Source organism: Oncorhynchus clarkii, chromosome 3 (assembly GCF_045791955.1).
Source record: "Oncorhynchus clarkii lewisi isolate Uvic-CL-2024 chromosome 3, UVic_Ocla_1.0, whole genome shotgun sequence".
Taxonomy (NCBI): Eukaryota; Metazoa; Chordata; class Actinopteri; order Salmoniformes; family Salmonidae; genus Oncorhynchus; species Oncorhynchus clarkii.
Window position 1 is genome coordinate 62,145,377 of NC_092149.1, and position 22,558 is coordinate 62,167,934.

At 41.2% G+C, this 22,558-nt stretch overlaps 1 protein-coding gene across 2 annotated transcripts in view; it reads left to right on the top strand.

The window, feature by feature from the left end:
* Window positions 1-22,558, top strand: part of LOC139400870 (sema domain, seven thrombospondin repeats (type 1 and type 1-like), transmembrane domain (TM) and short cytoplasmic domain, (semaphorin) 5Ba) — a 185,106-nt gene that overhangs the window by 156,175 nt on the left and 6,373 nt on the right. For both annotated transcript variants that reach the window (XM_071145456.1, XM_071145457.1), the window contains exons 18-21: window positions 5,978-6,190; window positions 8,010-8,180; window positions 11,485-11,622; window positions 12,707-12,751. In XM_071145456.1, coding sequence (XP_071001557.1) covers window positions 5,978-6,190; window positions 8,010-8,180; window positions 11,485-11,622; window positions 12,707-12,751 — 567 coding nt within the window. The remainder of the gene's footprint in view (window positions 1-5,977; window positions 6,191-8,009; window positions 8,181-11,484; window positions 11,623-12,706; window positions 12,752-22,558) is intronic.

The following is a 22,558-nucleotide window of genomic DNA, read 5'->3' on the forward strand; positions in this document are numbered from 1 at the left end:
TACTATTAGACACTAACATACTATTAGACACTAACACACTAACATACTATTAGACACTAACATACTAATAGACACTAACATACTAATAGACACTAACATACTAATAGACACTAACATACTATTAGACACTAACATACTATTAGACACTAACATACTATTAGACACTAACATACTAACAGACACTAACATACTAATAGACACTAACATACTAATAGACACTAACATACTAATAGACACTAACATACTAATAGACACTAACACACTAACATACTATTAGACACTAACATACTATTACACACTAACTGACACTAACATACTATTAGACACTAACAGACACTAACATACCATTAGACACTAACATACTATTAGACACTAACACACTAACATACCACTAGACACTAACATACTATTAGACACTAACATACTATTAGACAATAACACACTAACATACTATTAGACACTAACATACTATTAGACACTAACATACTATTAGACACTAACACACTAGCATACTATTAGACACTAACATACTATTAGACACTAACATACTAATAGACACTAACATACTATTAAACACTAACATACTATTAGACACTAACATACTATTAGACACGAACATACTAACAGACACTAACATACTAATAGACACTAACATAATAATAGACACTAATGTCTAATGGTATGTTAGTGTCTAATAGTATGTTAGTGTCTAATAGTATGTTAGTGTCTAATAGTATGTTAGTGTCTAATAGTATGTTAGTGTCTATTAGTATGTTAGTGTCTAATAATATGTTAGTGTGTTAGTGTCTAATAGTATGTTAGTGTCTAATAGTATGTTAGTGTCTAATAGTATGTTAGTGTCTAATAGTATGTTAGTATGTTAGCGTCTATTAGTATGTTAGTGTCTATTAGTATGTTAGTGTCTATTAGTATGTTAGTGTCTATTAGTATGTTAGTGTCTATTAGTATGTTAGTGTCTAATAGTATGTTAGTGTCTAATAGTATGTTAGTGTCTAATAGTATGTTAGTGTCTATTAGTATGTTAGTGTCTAATAATATGTTAGTGTGTTAGTGTCTAATAGTATGTTAGTGTCTAATGGTATGTTAGTGTCTAATGGTATGTTAGTGTGTTAGTGTCTAATAGTAATAGTATGTTAGTTAGTGTGTTAGTATGTTAGTGTCTAATAGTATGTTAGTGTATGTTAGTGTCTATTAGTATGTTAGTGTCTATTAGTATGTTAATAGTATGTTAGTGTCTAATGTTAGTGTCAGTATGTTAGTGTCTAATAGTATGTTAGTGTCTGTTAATAGTATGTTAGTATGTTAGTGTCTATTAGTATGTTAGTATGTCTATTAGTATGTTGTTAGTATGTTAGTGTCTATTAGTATGTTAGTGTCTATTAGTTAGTGTTAGTGTCTAATAGTATGTTAGTGTTTAATAATATGTATGTATATTAGTATGTTAGTTAGTATGTTAGTGTCAAATAGTATAGTATTAGTAGTTAGTGTGTTAGTGTCTAATAGTATGTTAGTGTCTATTAGTATGTATGTTATTAGTATGTTAGTGTCTAATAGTATGTTAGTATGTATGTTAGTGTCTATTAGTATGTTAGTTAGTAGTATGTTAGTGTGTTAGTGTCTATAGTATGTTAGTATAGTATGTTAGTATGTTAGTGTTAATAGTATGTTAGTATGTTAGTATAGTATGTTAGTATGTTAGTGTTTAATAGTATGTTAGTATGTTAGTGTTAGTAGTATGTTAGTATGTTAGTGTTTAATAGTATGTTAGTATGTTAGTGTCTGTTAGTGTTTAATAGTATGTTAGTGTGTTAGTGTTTAATAGTATGTTAGTATGTTAGTGTCTAATAGTATGTTAGTATGTTAGTGTTTAATAGTATGTTAGTATGTTAGTGTTTAATAGTATGTTAGTATGTTAGTGTTTAATAGTATGTTAGTATGTTAGTGTTTAATAGTATGTTAGTGTGTTAGTGTCTATTAGTATGTTAGTGTGTTAGTGTCTAATAGTATGTTAGTGTCTAATAGTATGCTAGTGTCTAATAGTATGTTAGTGTCTAATAGTATGTTAGTGTCTAATAGTATGTTAGTGTCTAATGGTATGTTAGTGTCTAATGTTATGTTAGTGTCTAATAGTATGTTAGTGTCTAATAGTATGTTAGTGTGTTAGTGTCTAATAGTATGTTAGTGTCTAATAGTATGTTAGTGTCTAATAGTATGTTAGTGTCTAATAGTATGTTACTGTCTAATAGTATGTTAGTGTGTTAGTGTCTAATAGTATGTTAGTGTCTAATAGTATGCTAGTGTCTAATAGTATGTTAGTGTCTAATAGTATGTTAGTGTCTAATAGTATGTTAGTGTCTAATGGTATGTTAGTGTCTAATGTTATGTTAGTGTCTAATAGTATGTTAGTGTCTAATAGTATGTTAGTGTCTAATAGTATGTTAGTGTGTTAGTGTCTCATAGTATGTTAGTGTCTAATGGTATGTTAGTGTCTAATGGTATGTTAGTGTCTAATAGTAAGTTAGTGTGTTAGTGTCTAATAGTATGTTAGTGTCTAATAGTATGTTAGTGTCTAATAGTATGTTAGTATGTTAGTGTCTATTAGTATGTTAGTGTCTATTAGTATGTTAGTGTCTATTAGTATGTTAGTGTCTATTAGTATGTTAGTGTCTATTAGTATGTTAGTGTCTGTTAGTATGTTAGTGTCTAATAGTATGTTAGTGTTTAATAGTATGTTAGTGTCTAATAGTATGTTAGTGTCTAATAGTATGTTAGTGTTTAATAGTATGTTAGTATGTTAGTGTCTAATAGTATGTTAGTGTCTGTTAGTATGTTAGTGTCTAATAGTATGTTAGTGTCTAATAGTATATTAGTATGTTAGTGTCTAATAGTATGTTAGTATGTTAGTGTCTAATAGTATGTTAGTATGTTAGTGTTTAATAGTATGTTAGTATGTTAGTGTCTAATAGTATGTTAGTATGTTAATGTTTAATAGTATGTTAGTGTCTAATAGTATGTTAGTGTCTGTTAGTGTCTAATAGTATGTTAGTGTATATTAGTATGTTAGTATCTAATAGTATGTTAGTGTCAAATAGTATGTTAGTGTCTATTAGTATGTTAGTGTGTTAGTGTCTAATAGTATGTTAGTGTCTAATAGTATGTTAGTGTCTATTAGTATGTTAGTGTCTAATAGTATGTTAGTGTCTATTAGTATGTTAGTGTCTATTAGTATGTTAGTGTCTAATAGTATGTTAGTGTGTTAGTGTCTAATAGTATGTTAGTGTCTAATAGTATGTTAGTATGTTAGTGTCTAATAGTATGTTAGTATGTTAGTGTCTAATAGTATGTTAGTATGTTAGTGTTTAATAGTATGTTAGTATGTTAGTGTTTAATAGTATGTTAGTATGTTAGTGTTTAATAGTATGTTAGTATGTTAGTGTCTGTTAGTGTTTAATAGTATGTTAGTGTGTTAGTGTTTAATAGTATGTTAGTATGTTAGTGTCTAATAGTATGTTAGTATGTTAGTGTTTAATAGTATGTTAGTATGTTAGTGTTTAATAGTATGTTAGTATGTTAGTGTTTAATAGTATGTTAGTATGTTAGTGTTTAATAGTATGTTAGTGTGTTAGTGTCTATTAGTATGTTAGTGTGTTAGTGTCTAATAGTATGTTAGTTTCTAATAGTATGCTAGTGTCTAATAGTATGTTAGTGTCTAATAGTATGTTAGTGTCTAATAGTATGTTAGTGTCTAATGGTATGTTAGTGTCTAATGTTATGTTAGTGTCTAATAGTATGTTAGTGTCTAATAGTATGTTAGTGTGTTAGTGTCTAATAGTATGTTAGTGTCTAATAGTATGTTAGTGTCTAATAGTATGTTAGTGTCTAATAGTATGTTACTGTCTAATAGTATGTTAGTGTGTTAGTGTCTAATAGTATGTTAGTGTCTAATAGTATGTTAGTGTCTATTAGTATGTTAGTGTGTTATTGTCTAATAGTATGTTAGTGTCTATTAGTATGTTAGTGTCTATTAGTATGTTAGTGTGTTAGTGTCTAATAGTATGTTAGTGTCTAATAGTATGTTAGTGTCTATTAGTATGTTAGTGTCTATTAGTATGTTAGTGTCTGTTGGTGTGTTGGTGTCTTAGTGTGTTGGTGTCTGTTAGTGTGGTCGTGTCTGTTCTTGTTTAGTGTCTGTTGGTGTGTTAGTCTCTGTTGGTGTGTTAGTGTATGTTGGTGTGTTGATGTCTGTTGGTGTGTTGCTGTCTGTTAGTGTGTTCGTGTCTGTTGGTGTTTAGTGTCTGTTGGTGTTTAGTGTCTGTTGTTGTGTTAGTGTCTGTTGGTGTGTTAGTGTCTGTTGGTATGTTAATGTCTGGTATGTTAGTGTCTGTTGGTATGTTAGTGTCTGTTGGTGTGTTGGTGTCTGTTAGTGTGTTCGTGTCTGTTCGTATGTTAGTGTCTGTTGGTATGTTAGTGTCTGTTGGTGTGTTAGTGTCTGTTGGTGTGTTAGTGTCTGTTGGTGTGTTGATGTCTGTTGGTGTGTTCGTGTCTGTTCGTGTTTAGTGTCTGTTGTTGTGTTAGTGTCTGTTGGTATGTTAGTGTCTGTTGGTATGTTAGTGTCTGTTGGTATGTTAGTGTCTGTTGGTATGTTAGTGTCTGTTGGTATGTTCATGTCTGTTGGTGTGTTGATGTCTGTTGGTGTGTTGGTATCTGTTAGTGTGTTCGTGTCTGTTCGTGTTTAGTGTCTGTTGGTATGTTAGTGTCTGTTGGTTTGTTAGTGTCTGTTGGTGTGTTAGTGTCTGTTGGTATGTTAGGGTCTGTTGGTATGTTAATGTCTGTTGGTGTCTGTTGATGTCTGTTGGTGTGTTGGAGTCTGTTAGTGTGTTGGTGTCTGTTAGTGTGTTTAGTGTCTGTTGGTTTGTTAGTGTCTTTTGGTGTCTTAGTGTCTGTTGGTATGTTAGTGTCTGTTGGTATGTTAGTGTCTGTTGGTATGTTAGTGTCTGTTTGTGTGTTGATGTATGTTGGTGTGTTGGTGTCTGTTAGTGTGTTCGTGTTTAGTGTCTGTTGGTATGTTAGTGTCTGTCTGTATGTTAGTGTCTGTTGGTGTGTTGATGTCTGTTGGTGTGTTCGTGTCTGTTCGTGTTTAGTGTCTGTTGGTGTGTTAGTGTCTGTTGGTATGTTAGTGTCTGTTGGTATGTTAATGTCTGTTGATGTCTGTTGGTGTGTTGGTGTCTGTTAGTGTGTGGGTCTCCCAGCAGGCACGCTATGCTGCTGGTCACAGTCCGACTCTCCTCTCTTGATGGCAGCTTTACGCTCTCCGCCCACTGTATTGATTAACTGTAGCTGGCTGACAGTGGCCAGGCTGGCCAGAGTGGGCTGTGTAGGCAGGGTGGGTAGATAGGAGGACAGGACGACCGGCTCAGAGTGCAGCTGATGAACTGCTTCTGAACAGGAAATACAGTCCAGACTGGACAGGACTGAAGGCTGGCCTCTCTCTCTCTGTCTCTCTCTCTATGTCTGGCCAGGTGGCTCTGTCTGTTGTATATACAGTATATTCAGTTAGTGAGGTCACTGTAAAACACTTAAACACTTCCCAACGTGTCACAGTCGAGCCAGACTTACCCAGAATAAGACCAGAGCTGACTTGAGTAAGATATGAATAAAGTAAGACTCCTTCCTCAGAACAGAGAGGAGAGGATTTTTCAGTTGTATGACTGAAGGCAGGGTTGAATAATCTGAATTACTTCAGAATGGAGAGTGCGTTTCAGTATAAAGAAATCCTGGTCCTATTGATCCCGTGGTATCAGTGATCTTTCGCTTGTATGTGTGAGCTATTCCATACACCTATATAATATACACCGGTAGCATACTACTCTATCTCTATGACCTGTGTAATGTAGAAATCATTCAGTGTATTGAACAGATCAGTAACCTGTGTATTAACCCTTTCCTCTTCTGCTAGCTCTAGTGGAGGACCTCCTGAGGACCCCTGTGGTACGAGTGGCAGGCGCCGACTGGTCGTCATGGGAGACGTGGTCCGCCTGCTCCCAGGACTGTGCCAAAGGGTACCGCACCCGCAAGCGCACCTGTACCACCCCAGAGGGCAAGGCTGCCCCGCCAGCCTGCAGGGGCTCACCCGTGGAGTACCAGGACTGCAACTCTCAGGCCTGCCAAGGTAAAGGGGAAGAGAACATGCACACACACACACACACACACACACACACACACACATGCACTTGCACACACATAAACACACACACACTACTTCCATAACTATACATCAATGACCTCCAGTTGTGGTTAGCATAATACACACATTAAAAGACACCACCAGGGAGAGAGCTGTATGCTGATGCTAGTCCTGTAAAGTTATGCTGAGGGGACCATTACTTCCATTAGCTAATGAAACAGAACCAAGGACTCCTTGGTTACAGTAGCTGAGTCTTTGTAGCGTTGAAACTAAAGCTTCTCATCATCCCCTAATCATGCTGTTGGCCTGCTTTAACCAGTAGTAACTCCACCAAGCTCTGCTCTTAACACTCATGTAGATGGGATGTGGACCGGCTATATTCATGTTGTATGGTTGGTGCATCACTGATGATCATCCCTTGAGTGTATCATTTAGTAATGGTCATTGGCTGTGTGTGCCAACCTATTCTCTTATGTCTATATACTCAACTCTTAATTAACCTGACCTAAATGACTCGGTCTGTAATTTCTCTCTCTCTCTGTCTGTCTGTCTGTCTGATAGTTGGATATTATGTGACTGAGGGAGGGAGGGAGGGTATGTGCGAGAGAGGGAGAAGTCCTTGATTGAGAGACAGAAAAAGACAGAGAGAGAGAGAGTGAGGGAGGGAGGGAGAGACCGGTCCTTGACTGATAGACAGAGGAAGACAGAGAGGGAGGGAGAGGTACCTGATTTACAGAGGCAGAGCAAGACTTACAGAAAGAGACAGTGAGACCAAGAGACCGTGAGACAGTGAAGTTGACAGATGGAGTGGCAAGGGAGAAGAAAATAGATTTTCACAAGATTAAGAGATGGTAAAGAGTGAGAGATGGTATAGAGTGAGAGATGGTGAAGAGTGTTACAGAGAAAGGGCTATAAGGAGAAGCCATCTTTATTTTACAAGCCTTCTGTTGGCTCGTTTTCTTGAGAGGCTCTCTCTTTATATTCCTCTTTCCCCAAAATGTCTTTCCCAGTCCCATCACCATGCAGCACTCAGAGGGGCCAGACAGACAGCCAGAGGAGTGTGAGGCAACCAAAGCAGTCAGGTCCCAGTTCACTCTCCCTACTGTCTAATCCACTGAAGTAAATGGAGTTTTCTAGAGCACGGGGCGATGGGGGCGAGGACGGCATTACAGCCCCGGCTCCTCTCACCACTCACCTCCATCTCTCTCTGTCAAACGCATTCTTTACTGTCTCGCTTCCCTCATCGTTCACACTCTCAGCTCAAACACTCTCATTCAGATGGACATGCGGAAAGTACAATGGGGTGGCAGGTAGCCTAGTGGTTAGAGTGTTGGGACAGTAACCAAAAGGTTGCTGGATTGAATCCCCGAGCTGACAAGGTAAAAATCTGTCGTTCTGCCCCTGAACAAGGCAGTTAACCCACTATTCCCGGTAGCCGTCATTGTAAATAAGAATTTGTTCTTAACTGACTTGCCTAGTTAATTAAAAACAAATGTGAGTGGAATGACAACACACTTAATATAGCAAGTCTTTATAGAGGGGTTAAGCATAGCAGAGTTATTCTTAGGCATGAAAAGTGCCGTGTAGGGACAATGGACAGCAGTGTAGTTTTTTAAGTAGATAATCTATCTGGTCCTCTGGGTAGACTTTGGTTGTGTTTATTGCAGCTACAAGAGGATAACATTTATTATGTTTATTTTTGCCTAGTTAGTGATGAGAGAGATAGATATCTGACCTTTCTTATATGTTTATGTCTTTGCATGTGTGTTTGTCTTTTTGTGTGTGTGTGTGTGTTCCTGTCCAGTGAGTGGAGCCTGGTCGTGTTGGTCGTCCTGGTCTCAGTGTTCAGTGCCCTGTGGTGGAGGGCACTACCAGCGTACCCGCTCCTGTAACAACCCCAGCCCTGGCAACGGAGGAGATATCTGTATTGGTCTACACACTGAGGAAGCGCTGTGCAACACACACACCTGTGATGGTAAGGCACACACACATCACACCCAACACCACCCCAACACATCCATCAGAGTCACAGGCTTCCCTGTCCTTTACATCAGGACGATCATTACCTCTAATCAATACATTACAACTAGTCTATCATGATAATTACTTACTGATCAATACTGTGCCAATCAACACCTTGTTATGTCGCTCCAGAGAGGGCTGTGATGGAGTCCCCGGCCTGTCTGCTGCTTTCCTTTTGCAGTTCAGTGCCAGTCTTGTGGTGGTGCAGACCGGTGGTGTGCCTTTTGGCCCAATATTGTGTGATGATGGGATCTGATACAGTGGGGCAAAAAAGTATTTAGTCAGCCACCAATTGTGCAAGTTCTCCCACTTAAAAAGATGAGAGGCCTGTAATTTTCACCATAGGTACACTTCAATTATGATGAGAAATGAGAAACAAAATCCAGAAAATCACATTGTAGGATTTTTTATGAATTTATTTGCAAATTATGGTGGAAAATAAGTATTTTGTCAATAACAAAAGTTTATCTCAATACTTTGTTATATACCCTTTGTTGGCAATGACAGAGGTCAAACGTTTTCTGTAAGTCTTCACAAGGTTTTCACACACTGTTGCTGGTATTTTGGCCCATTCCTCCATGCAGATCTCCTCTAGAGAAGTGATGTTTTGGGGCTGTTGCTGGGCAACACGGACTTTCAACTCCCTCCAAATATTTTCTATGGGGTTGAGATCTGGAGACTGGCTAGGCCACTCCAGGACCTTGAAATGCTTCATACGAAGCCACTCCTTTGTTTCCCGGGCGGTGTATTTGGGATCATTGTCATGCTGAAAGACCCAGCCACGGTTCATCTTCAATGATCTTGCTGATGGAAGGAGGTTTTCACTCAAAATCTCACGATACATGGCCCCATTCATTCTTTCCTTTACACGGATCAGTCGTCCTGGTCCCTTTGCAGAAAAACAGCCCCAAAGCATGATGTTACCACCCCCATGCTTCACAGTAGGTATGGTGTTCTTTGGATGCAACTCAGCATTCCAAACACGACGAGTTGAGTTTTTTCATTCTCCCAATTTCATTCTCCCAACATTCTCCCAATCGCCTTCTGGATTATCCAAATGCTCTCTAGCAAACTTCAGACGGGCCTGGACATGTACTGGCTTAAGCAGGGGGACACGTCTGGCACTGCAGGATTTGAGTCCCTGGTGGCGTAGTGTGTTACTGATGGTAGGCTTTGTTACTTTGGTCCCAGCTCTCTGCAGGTGATTCACTAGGTCCCCCCGTGTGGTTCTGGGATTTTTGCTCACTGTTCTTGTGATCATTTTGACCCCACGGGGTGAGATCTTGCGTGGAGCCCCAGATCGAGGGAGATTATCAGTGGTCTTGTATGTCTTCCATTTCCTAATAATTGCTCCCACAGTTGATTTCTTCAAACCAAGCTGCTTACCTATTGCAGATTCAGTCTTCCCAGCCTGGTGCAGGTCTACAATTTTGTTTCTGGTGTCCTTTGACAGCTCTTTGGTCTTGGCCATAGTGGAGTTTGGAGTGTGACTGTTTGAGGTTGTGGACAGGTGTCTTTTATACTGATAACAAGTTCAAACAGGTGCCATTAATACAGGTAACGATTGGAGGACAGAGGAGCCTCTTAATTAAAGAAGAAGTTACAGGTCTGTGAGAGCTAGAAGTCTTGCTTGTTTGTAGGTGACCAAATACTTATTTTCCACCATAATTTGTAAATAAATTCTTTAAAAATCCTACAATGTAATTTTCTGGATTTTTTTTCTCATTTTGTCTGTCATAGTTGAAGTGTACCTATGATGAAAATTACAGGCCTCTCTCATCTTTTTAAGTGGGAGAACTTGCACAATTGGTGGCTGACTAAATACTTTATTGCCCCACTGTATTTATACTGTATGTGTAACCAGGCCCTCTGCTCTGTGCATCCCTCTGTGTAGTCTCTTCTCCCAATAGGACACTGTCATTCGTATGTGTGATTCTGAGCCAGCTAATCCTGGCCTGGGTAGAAAGTTACTCTCAGACGTGTCTCTGAATAAGCCCACAGCCCTAATGAGACTCCATTTCTAAAGAGTTTCTCTTTTGTTTTATCTGATTCCTAATCTTTTCTTTATTTCCTGGAATTTGCTAGCCAGTTCAAATATTGCTTCTGTTGCTGCTGTGGCGTGTGGCCGTGTGTGTGTGTGAAATGCGTTCGAAATGTGTGCGTGTGTGCCTACCCGGCTGCCTGTGGTTGTGTCCACAGTTTACCATGCTAATGACGTGGCCATTTCATTTGTCTCCGGCTACGGTACATTTACTGACAAGCAGGACATTGGTCATCTATGCACAGATCCCTGCTCACTTCCCGACAGATACAAAAGGCCAAAAGGCCTTGTGTCTGTCAGTCCCCGGACTATCTGATGTCCCTTTCAGAGGTGGCTTGACTAAAGAGATTGTGCTAACTAATGGAGGACAGGTGTGTTTGTGCTTTTGTGTTTGTGTGTGTGTGACCGTTATTACAGTGAATGCTAATAGAGGTGCCTCTGGGTTTTATTTCTGCCATGATCCAATTCTACAGCTCAGACGCATTGGTTTGGTTGAGTGACGTAAATAAATGAATGAAATGAATGAAGCAATTATAGTAAGAGGGCTGGTTTGCTGCGTTATTAAACATAATTGTAATATTATGCAACAGTACGGTGTCCATATTAGGACAGGCTCAGACTCACAAGGCCACCAACTCCTTTTAGACTCTGAGCCTGTCCTAATATGGATGCCATCCTAATATGGACACCGTACCGTTATATTCTGTTGTTCTACCAACACAAGTTGTGGGAGATCAAAGAGCAGATGGAGCAGCTTCAACAGCCAGTGACTGAGTCTCTGACTGATACGAGAGGTAAACAGAATGGCTGCAGTCATAGAGCCTTATATATGTACAGTTTCTTTGGATTAATGGGTTTTGTCATTATGTGTTGGGAAACCGGGATTGGATCCTTTCTGTTTAGTGTATACAAGTGCCTGCGGGCCGGGAAACATGACTGGCACTTGGCTCTGGACACAAACATCTCGGCTATGCACTAAACAAACTATGGGTTTGCTTACTCAATACAGTTCACAAACGTTTGGGTCTGTTTGTATATGGCTAAGGTTGTTTGTGGCTGTGCTGTGGTGGGGCTAGTTTGTTTGTTTGTCTCATGCTCTTGGGTGGGCATGTTGGGTTCCAGCCATTTTAAGACTGCAGCAGTTACTTCAACTCAGGGTGAGTTCATGCTCATTTGTCTGTGTACTGATAGTCATAGTGTGTGTGTGTGTGTGCAGGCGGCTGGATGGCCTGGTCTCTGTGGTCAGTGTGTGACAATGCAGGGCTGCAGGTACGCAGCAGGGTCTGTGGAGCTCAAGGCTCATCGCCCTGTGTGGGAAACAGCACCGAGCACAGGGACTGCAATGAGATACCAGGTGAGTCAGACACACCTTCATCATCATTATCATCATCGTCGTCGTCATCATCATTATGTAACATAGACACACACTGAAATGAGCCGTATCATCACGCCAGTTTTCCAGAATAAGCCATTTCCTGGTCTGAAAATCATGTTAAATTGAAAGTGCTTTTAAATCCATTAGTGTCCGGGAAACTGCCCCATATACTATCAAACTCCTCCAATCCCCACCAGACAGAGGCCTTGCCCATCTGCTATCTTAATTAGTGTTAATCTCAGTAAATCAGGCTTCTCTGACTGCTCCTCTGATGTCTCTGTCTGTTAAGTCTTCTTCCTTTATTTTTGCTGTAGTCGTAGTGATCTTTCAGGGCCTGGCTGCCAGAGACGAGACAAGATAGACCCACTAGCCCAGAATACCAAGTGAATTAAATCAAGGCTTCTCAAAATTAATATTAATGTGTCACAACACCAAGGATGCATCCCGAATGGCCCCCTATTCCCTATATAGTGCACTGCTTTTGACCAGAGCCCTGTGCCCTGATCAAATGTAGTACACTATATAGGGAATAGGGGTGCCATTTGGGATGCAGACCAAATCACATCTAATTTATTGCAATTTTGGATGAGGCGATAGAAATCGTAAGGTCACTGGGATTGCGTGTGACACTGCCTGGGGGAAAATTGCCCCAAATTTAATCATTGGATTGTTGCGTCTCAATTAAAAACACACCCTTCCCTCCCTCTCTCCCACTACCTTCCTGATGAATTAGTGGAAGGCAGACGTGGTTTAACTTTAAATGATTGGCTTTACTTTGATTAAATGATTGGCTCAGGCTACACAACATTCAACATTCAAGACATTTACAACATTCCACTGGAGAAATGATTCATTGATTTGTGTTTCATGATGTTTGTTTGTGCTGTATGTACCGTATACAATATTTCATCTTCCAGTTAAAATGAAAGTCTACTCTGGTGTCTTGGGGTGATTCCAGCTGGTCTGTGGGTGGTAAGAATCTGCATGTGCTGGTAGCTGACTGTGTGTCTGTCTCTGCATGTCTGTCTGTCTGTGTGTGTGTGTGTGTTGTGTTGTGTTGCAGTGATTCTCCCTGCGTCTGGCTTTGATAAGGACCAGCAATGCGGAGGTAAGTGGATTGACAACTATCTACGTGTGTGCATGTGTGATCGTTTGTGGGGGGGTTGGAGGTAGGGTGGGTGTAGGGATAGAGCGAAATAATTAGTTGTGAAGGCTGCCACTACAGTGCCTTCAGAGAGTATTCATACCCTTTGACTTACTCCACATTTTGTTGTGTTACAGACTGAATTCAAAATGGATTGCATAATTTTTTTTCCTCATCAATCTACACACAATACCCCATAATGACAAAGTGAAAACATGTTTTTAGAAATGTTAGCAAATGTATAGCTAGTTTACATGTGTATTTTGTAGAAGCAGCTTTGGCAGCGATTACAGCTATGAGTCTTTCTAGGTAAGTCTTAGGGTTGTATCACATTTCAGGTAAGACCCAAATGTAGACTGTGTTGAAGTAACAAACAGGAGACAAAGGACTATGACACATGGATTTACATCTAGACACATAAAAAGTAGGAAGTATACAGAGGCTATGGGACAACAGAGGACGAACAGCAAAGGGGCTAATGATTTTGGAGAAGGGGGGAAAGGTCTCAGCTTCCGAGGGTGTAGCCGCGGGGCTATAGCGGCATGCCAGCACATCCGGCTTAACATCCTTGGGTACCAGGTCGGTGTTGTGGAAGTGAAGTGGCCCGGGCCTTACTGAACCCCTCCCGGAGGTCCTGGTACTCCGCGGGAATGGCACAGAGGTTCTGGGCTATTTCCAAGCACCCACCCAGGAAGACGTCCCGGGGCAGGCAGAAATGATTTCAGGCAATGATCGTGGCAGAACGGGCTCCAGCCCATGATGGCACCAGTAGACCAGTCAATCGAGGGATTGTGTCGCTGGAGCCAAGATAATCCCAATACCACAAGAACCTGTGGACACACCTGTAGTTGATGGGGGTGGTATGGTGGGTGACCCAGCCTATAGAGCGCCCTTCCAGCACTCTAACATCCATGAGAATGGAGAGGGGTCGAGTGGGGATGTCCAGCTCGGACGCCAGGGTAACATCCATAAGACTGAAATTGTCCCCTGCGTCGATGAGTATCTGGAGAGACTTGGACTGGTTTCCCCACAGAAGGGTGGCATGGAGAAGGGGGCGAGTAAGGGGAGAAGAAACATTATCCTTAAGACCCACCATAATACTCATTCCTACCAATGAGCTAGGTCTCTTGAAGGGACAGGTAGCCACATAATGACCGGCAGTCCCGCAATACAGACAACACTGGGTGTTAAGTCTGCGTACATGTTCGGCTGGAGACAGCCTAGCCCTGCCAAGCTGCATCGGCTCGGGAAGAGGCAAATTGGCTGTCTTCGGAGGCTCTTGGAGGAACTTGGGTAAGCTCGGATCCTCTCTGGGACGAAGACGCCGAGGACTTCCGGAGTTCATCAGATGCAAGGTGGGATCCTTGAGTGAGCGATTGCGACCTTAATCAGACCTCTTCTTCCTCCTACTTTCCCGTAGCTGACCATCAATCGATCAAAGCGATGAGTGAGTCGAGATCTGTCGGTAGTTCCCGGGCTGCAAGCTCGTCCTTTACTTCCTCTGATAATCCGTGCAGGAACATGTCGAACAGCGCTTCCAGGTTCCAGGCATCCTCCGCTGCTAGCGTGCTGAAATCCTTCGCATAGTCCGCCACACTGACGGAGTCCTGCCAAACTGGAGAACTTCCAGGCAGCCTCTCTCCCGGACACCGGAGCCTCAAACTTCTCACCTCCACCACGAATATCTCCAGACTGAGGCAGACGGTGGATTGTTGCTCACACACTGCCGTGGCCCAGGCGAGTGACCTCCCGAACATCAGCGTAGTAATGTACGCTATCTTCGAGATGTCCGGGGGGAACGAAGAAGGCTGCTGCTCAAAAACGAGGGAGCACTGGGAGAGAAAGGTCCGACAGGTTCTGGAATCTCCATCGTAGTGCTCCAGGGGAGGTAAGCGGGGTTCCCGGGACACCGGGGTGACTGCGCCGCTTACCAGCCGGGTTACTGAGGGGCTGGGAGGTTACTGTCGTGGTAGGCTGCCTAGTAGGCATCCCATGGAATTGCTCCCGCAAAGTGTTCAATGCTAGGTTGTGACATTCGGCCACGTCCTGGACCCCTTCCATCAGACCGCAAAGCAACTCTTCATGTCTACCAATGAGGGCCCCTTGGGAGGAGATGGCGTTGCAGAGCTGGTCCAAGTCTGCTGGTCAGTCATGGCCAGTTCGTACGATCACCTTTCAGGTTAGACCCAAAGTAACAATGTTTATTACAGTAACGGGGTAGGCAAACGGCAGGCAGAGGTCGATGATCCAGAGTAGTGGGGCAAGGGTACCGGACGACTGGCAGGCTCAGGATCAGGCTAGGCAGAGGTCGGTAACCCAGAGTAGGGGCAAAAGCACAGGACAGCAGGCAGACACAGGGTCAGGGGCAGGCAGAGTGTTCAGGCAGGCGGAATCAGCGTCAGGACAGGCAAGGGTCAAAACCAGGAGGATGAGAAAAAGAGAGACTGGGAAAAAATAGGAGCTGAGACAAAACGCTGGTTGACTTAAACAAACAAGACGAACTGGCAACAGACAGAGAACACAGGTATAAGTACCCGGGGGATAATGGGGAAGATGAGCGACACTTGGAGGGGGGTGGAGACAAGCACAAGGACAGGTGAAACAGATCAGGGTGTGACGGGGTTGAATATTTTGCTGGAATTTATTAAATGTTCCATCCAGAGAATAAATCACTTTTCTCCCGGGTAACCCGGTATTTCCCACCAAAACCGGAAGTGTCATTCAAAATTATTATAAAGCATATAAATATGTCTGGTATAACCTGATGGTACCTGAGCCTAATGAGCCATATACAGTATTAAATACATTTTATGGGCCAATACATATGAGCCAATACATAATGTGCAGTACATATATACTGCACATTATGCACGACAGAAAAACATAAACGGCCATAGATGTAGCTAGCTATATGTTCTCTTGGTTAAATAAATGAAACTAGCTCCAGTAGGCTAATCTTTTTGAGTGTTTACTGTATTGCTGTATTGTATAATACTGTATTACTATATGGAGTGGAATTATGCACATGGTTCAAACCATGATAAAGCAGAAGAGAACATACGAATCTGGTGCAACACATGCGGCCAACAAAGTAGTATAGGCTAGGGAATTAGATATGAATTTTGAAGAAAAAAATGGGGCCTATTTGTGCAGTTACTAGGCTGATTCATATATACCTTTCATAATATTTATCTTAATGTTATTAGCCTACCTCTTCTTTCTCTCTCTCTATTGTTGCTTCATTCCTTCCTCGCTTTCAACAGTTAAATGAAACAAGCTTAGTCCTCCTTATCTTCATCATTCTAATGTCATCCTTGAATAATATAGGACTAGAGTTAGATGCAGAAGGCTGTCACTTCTCTTAATGAAGATTGAATGGTTATGGGTCTGAATAAATAACTGCTAAAGCCAACCACCATTGCACGTTCACTCTTCTATTCACTCTTGTGTTTAACATTCAGCAAAAAAGAGCTTGCGTCCCTCTTCGAATAGTCTATTGGTATAAGAATTGCTAAAACAATTATGTCCAGCAAGCCATTCTAGTCTAGCTTTTCCTGCATGGGACTCCAAGAGCTAAGGAGTGTGTTTTAAGGAGAGAGGCCAGTGGCGCACGGGTGCTTGCGTATTGCGCAAGAGACAGAGGCTATAAGATAGATGCTTATTATGCATAACCCGTCATTAATTAGCTAAATATAAGGCTAATACTGCATTGAATGTATTACCTGAAAGAGGCTAGAACATATATACAATGCATTCGGAAAGTATTCAGACCCCTTCCCTTTTCCCACACTTTGTTACGTTACAGCCTTATTCTAAAATGTATTTAATTCAAAATGTTCTTCATCAGTCTACACACAATACCCCATAATGACAAAGCAAAAACAGGTTTTTAGACATTTTTGCAAATGTATTAAAAATAAAAAACAGATGCCTTATTTACATAAGTATTTAGACCCTTTGCTATGAGACTTGAAAATGAGCTCAGGTGCATCTTGTCTCCATTGATCATCCTTGAGATGTTTCTACAACTTCATTGGATTCCAACTGTGGTAAATTCAGTCCTCTGTAAACTGATCATCTCTGTATACCTGTCGCAAGACCCACTGGTTGATGCTTATTTATAAAACCCTCTTAGGCCTCACTCCCCCCTATCTGAGAAATCTACTGCAGCCCTCATCCTCCACATACAACACCCGTTCTTCCAGTCACATTCTGTTAAAGGTCCCCAAAGCACACGCATCCCTGGGTCGCTCCTCTTTTCAGTTCGCTGCAGCTAGCGACTGGAACGAGCTGCAACAAACACTCAAACGGGATAGTTTTATCTCAATCTCTTCATTCAAAGACTCAATCATGGAAATCTTACTGACAGTTATGGCTGCTTCATGTGATGTATTGTTGTCTTCTTGCCTTTTGTGCTGTTATCTGTGCCCAATAATGTTTATACCATGTTTTATGTTGCTACCATGTTGTTATTATGTTGTGTTGCTACCATGCGGTGTTGTCATGTGTTGCTGCCTTGCTGTGTTGTTGTCTGTGTTGTTGTCTTGTTGTGTTGTCTCTCTTGTTGTGATGTGTCTTTTGTCCTATATTTATATTTTATTTATTTTTAATCCCAGGCCCCCTTCCCCGCAGGAGGCCTTTTGCTTTTTGGTAGGCCATCATTGTAAATAAGAATATGTTCTTAACTGACTTGCCAAGTTAAATAAAGGTTAAATAAATACAAATATTATTTGGAAAGGCACACACCTGTCTATAAAAGGTTTCACAGTTGACAGTGCATGTCAGAGCAAAAACCAAGCTATGAGTTCAAAAGAATTGTACATAGAGGTCAGTGACAGGATTGAGCAGCATTGAATGTCCCCAAGAACGTAGTGGTCTCAATCATTCTTAAATGGAAGACGTTTGGAACCATCAAGACTCTTCCTAGAGCTGGCTGCCCGGCCAAACTGAGCAATCAGGAGAGAAGGGCCTTGGTCAGGGAGGTAAACAAGAACCCGATGGTCACTCTGACAGAGCTCCAGAGTTCCTCTGTGTAGATGGGAGAATCTTCGAGAAGGACAACCATCTCTGCAACACTCCACTAATCAGGCCTATATGGTAGAGTGGCCAGACTGAAGGCACTCCTCATAAAAGGCACATGACAGCCCGCTTGGATTAAAAGACTGTGAGAGAGTGCACTGATTTAAAGCAATGATATTGGTGTGATAGGCTGTTTTAAAACTCTGCAGCTGCAAAAAAATATATATATATCTTTACAATTACAAAACATGGTGACCCTCGAAAGCCAGATGGAGATGGGTAAATTAAACGCTCATTCTGGCTTTATGTGACTACCCCATAGACTATTTTGCAGAAAATGTAGGCCTACAGTACCTGTCACAAGAGAGAAAGTTACCATGATGAGATGATATTGTAGGTCTACATGCATTGTGAACTGAGCTCCATACTGAGGTGGGCTGTCTGTCCCCACCCTGAGCATTGATGATTCATCATGCAGAGGCAGTAGAGAAGACAGATTTAGACATCACATATTATTTAACGCTTCCACTTCACATAATGCTGTTCATTTAAAGAATTTATTATAATTTACCGGTTTCTCACAGTTCTTTATCCCGGGAAAGGTGAGTCGTTTTGGGCGGTAAATATCGGTAACCGAGTTCCCGCCATTCAACCCTAGTAAAGTATAAGAGCTTTCCACACACACCTGGATTGTGCCACATTTGTCCATTATTCTTTTCAAAATTCTTTAAGTTGGCGGTGACGCAACTTAGGAAATGGCTGCCTAGTTTTTCGTACTACACATCGGTTGGGTATTTCCCCCCCTAAATTCAAGTATTTACTCTGAGCATTATAATAACTTACGCAAAATGGAAAAGGGGAAAATTGGAAAAGGTCGCGGAGCTACAACAACAACCCGTAACAAAACAGGAGAAGATATAATCGTCGATGAACCCGAGATGGCTAATGCTAGCGCAAATAAGATAGCAGCCGCAAAAGAGCCCTCATTTCGTGAGGTGATGAAGGAGGAATTGCGCGAGGCGCTCACAGGCTTACGAGAGGAACTTCGAGAAGATGTAAGAAAATAACTAAATGAGTTCAAGAAGGACATTAACCAGAAACTGGAAGAAAACTAATTAGAACTTCACAGCATAGCTACAAGAATGGGGGACGCAGAACAGCGCATTGGGGAAACAGACACATGGAACTCTGCAGTCAAGGAAATACTTGAACAGTCACTGAAAAGCCAACACGCACTACAGGCAAAAGTGACAGAACTCGAAGATTTCTCACGTCGAAACATTAGACTTTATAACATAGTAGAGGGCGCAGAAAAAGACTCTATGCCCAACTTCGTGGAGGACCTATTCAAGGGCATACTTGAAGACGAGACTGACCTGGGAATCGAGAGAGCACACTGAGCCCTGGCCTCAAAACCCCCCAGCGGCACCCCACCAAAAATGCGGGTATTTCTGGAAAATGGCCCGGTTACATACAAGCATGCAGAGGAGGCGGTTGAAGTCAAGGGGCTTCCCAGTGGAGTATACCGCCAGGAGAAAGGCGACATCACCAGCGGAAAGACTCGAGCAAGATCTCCCATGGATCATTGTTGACAACCATCTCGGCGAGAGGACGTTCACATCCGGTAGAGACTCAGGCATTTCCCATGGGAAGATAGATGTAAGACACTGAATCGGATTTAACCGAATGAATAGTTACCGTGAGCTGTTAAGACTTTGGGTTGTTACGGTTGACATTACAATAGGTAAAATATATCCCATATTTTCTCCCAATGCTGAACAAGGGTGAGTAGCCAAAAGCATGTGTTCTTTACGAACACACTAAGTAGCGTCACGTTAATAACATATATATTAGCTAAGGATTAATGAATGACACATTGACAACGGGGCGACAGAAGGGCATATCAAGGGGAGGATTCATGATATGCACGCATGACCGATTATAGTTTTCACTTGTAATTAACCGATGTGTATAAGTGACGAAATAGGCGCCCTTATTATTTTTGGTTCCACCAGGTCTTGTTTGTGACTACGTCACGCATTTTCATATCTGAGCGAGGGGCCCATCCTGCGGACAGGCTCATCTCCTCAAACCCCAGAAGCAAGAGACAGTCCTCTGACATGGGAGTCCAAATACCAAAATATTTTCCCACTTTGGTTTACTTTATTATTGTTCTTGATTTTTCATTAATTTTTAGGTTCATGATAAGCAGGCAGATATGGTGCACAGTTTTTATTTATTTATATCGATGCATCATCGGGAATTTAAGGTCATAAGTCTCAATGTAAATGGACTGGCGAGTGCCATCAAGAGAAGTAAGGTAATAGCAAAGATGAAATGGGAGAGAGGTGACATACTATTCTGGCAGGAAACTCACTTATCCACACCTGAACACGAGAAACTCAAGAAAATGGGATATAGGAACACTTTTTTTTCTTACAAAATGGGTAGAAGGGGAGTTGCAATCTTGATCCCAAATTCAGTTCATTTTGAGTTTATGTCAGAAATAAAAGACAAGGAGGGTAGATTTATACTTGTTAAATGTAAACTGGATAACAAGGAAGTTACATTATTCAATGTATACACACCCCCAGGGAGTGACATGGTCTTCTACGGGAAGGTGTTTGATTTAATTGCCACAGAAACCACTGGCACTCTTATCTGTGGAGGGGACTTTAACACAATTCTAAACTCAAAATTGGACAGCACAAACCAAAATAGGAAAATGAGCCTAGTTTCCCAAAAATATCAATAGGATACTGCAGGATCTAGGACTGCTCGACATATGGCGTGACACCCACAAGACCGATAAGGAATATACTTTTTACTCAGCCCACCACACTGAATACTCCAGGTTAGACTACTTTTTTATGTACAGTGCAGATAGACACGGGCTTAAGGATTGTAGGATCAGGCAGAGCGACTTATCAGATCATAATGGAGTTTACCTAACTCTACACCTTGATAGCAAACCAAGAAATACTATATGGAGACTTAATACAAGCATGCTGAATGATCCAGCATTCAAGGAATCAATAAAGACAGAATTGAACATCTATCTGGAGAATAATGATAATGGGGAAGTATCTCCTGCTATATTGTGGGATGCAGCTAAGGCGGTTATTAGAGGGAAGATCATAGCCACATCATCTCTCAAGAAAAAAGATTAAAGCACAGAAACTGCTGAAATTACAGGAAACCCAGGTACGATCTCATGGTCAACACAAAGACCATCTTATATTACGAGCGATTCAAAAGGTAAAACAGGAAATTGACCAGATTTATAGAGAAGAAGTAGAGAAAAAGCTTAGGTTCCTGAAACAACGATATTATGAAGCAGGCTCAAAGGCAACCAAATTACTAGCATGGAGACTCAGGAAACAACAAGCACAGAATACCATTTTCAAAATAAAAGACCCCAAAATAAAAAAGATCACATGCAAATTAGATGAAATACAGAATGCATTTGAATCATGTTACACAAATCTGTACAAGCAACCAGAGAAGGCAGATGCACAGACAATAGAGCACTTTTTGAACTCACTTGATCTCCTCTCAATTGGGACAGAGCAAAATGATAGACTAACTTTAGAAATATCCACCGAAGAAACGAATAAAGCAATATCTCAACTAAAAGTCAACAAGTCTCCGGGCCCTGATGGCTTCCCTTCAGAATGGTTCAAGACCTTCAGAGAACAATTAGCACCTCTACTTAAGGCCTGTTTTAACTGGACTCTGAGGGAGGGGGGTCTCCCACCGTCATGGAGAGAGGCCATCATATCAGTAATCCCAAAAGAGGGTAAAAATAAGAAAGAATGCAGTTCATATAGACCTATCGCAATTCTTAACACATGGAGAACATAATCCCAGAATTGATTGACGGAGATCAAACTTTCATACAAAATAGGCAGACATAGGACAAAATAATGAGAACACTACATGTCATGGACCACATTACTCAGAATAAGACAAGTGCAATATTAATCAGCCTAGATGCAGAAAAAGCATTTGATTCAGCGGGATAGGATTACCTATTCCAAGTTATGGAAAGATTTGGTTTCAACAAAGAAGTGATACAGTGCATCAAAACACTGTATTCATGTCCGACCGTTAGAATGAAGATAAATGGACATTTGACACGAACGATCAAATTAGAGCGAGGGGCAAGACAAGGCTGTAATCTTTCACCCGCGCTCTTCTCCTTGTACCTCGAACCATTAGCTCAGGTAATAAGACAGGACCCAACCTTAGAGGGAATAACAATAAGAGGCAGTGAACATAAGATATGCATGTATGCTGATGACGTTCTGTTATTCCTTAAAGACCCAGGCTCAAGTGTACCTAGATTGATGGATGATTTACAAACATTTGGAACATATTCAGGGCATGTGCTCAACGTACACAAGACCCAAGCCCTAGTTTATAATTATACCCCACAGGAAGAGCTGAAGAGTAGGTATAACTTCACCTGGACCTCTTTATCCATTACATATCTTGGAGTAAATTTACCAAAAGATACACCCAAACTTTATGACATGAATTACGATCACATCAACAAGAAAATATATGATGACCTGGACAGGTTTAATTCACTTCCCTTAGATCTTAGTAGTAGAATTGAAACAATCAAAATGAACATCCTGCCAAGGTTACTGTATTTGTTCCAATCACTGCCCATAGAAATCCCGCCTAAACAGTTTAGGGAATGGGATAAACGGATATCAAGGTTTATCTGGAACCGTAAGAGACCAA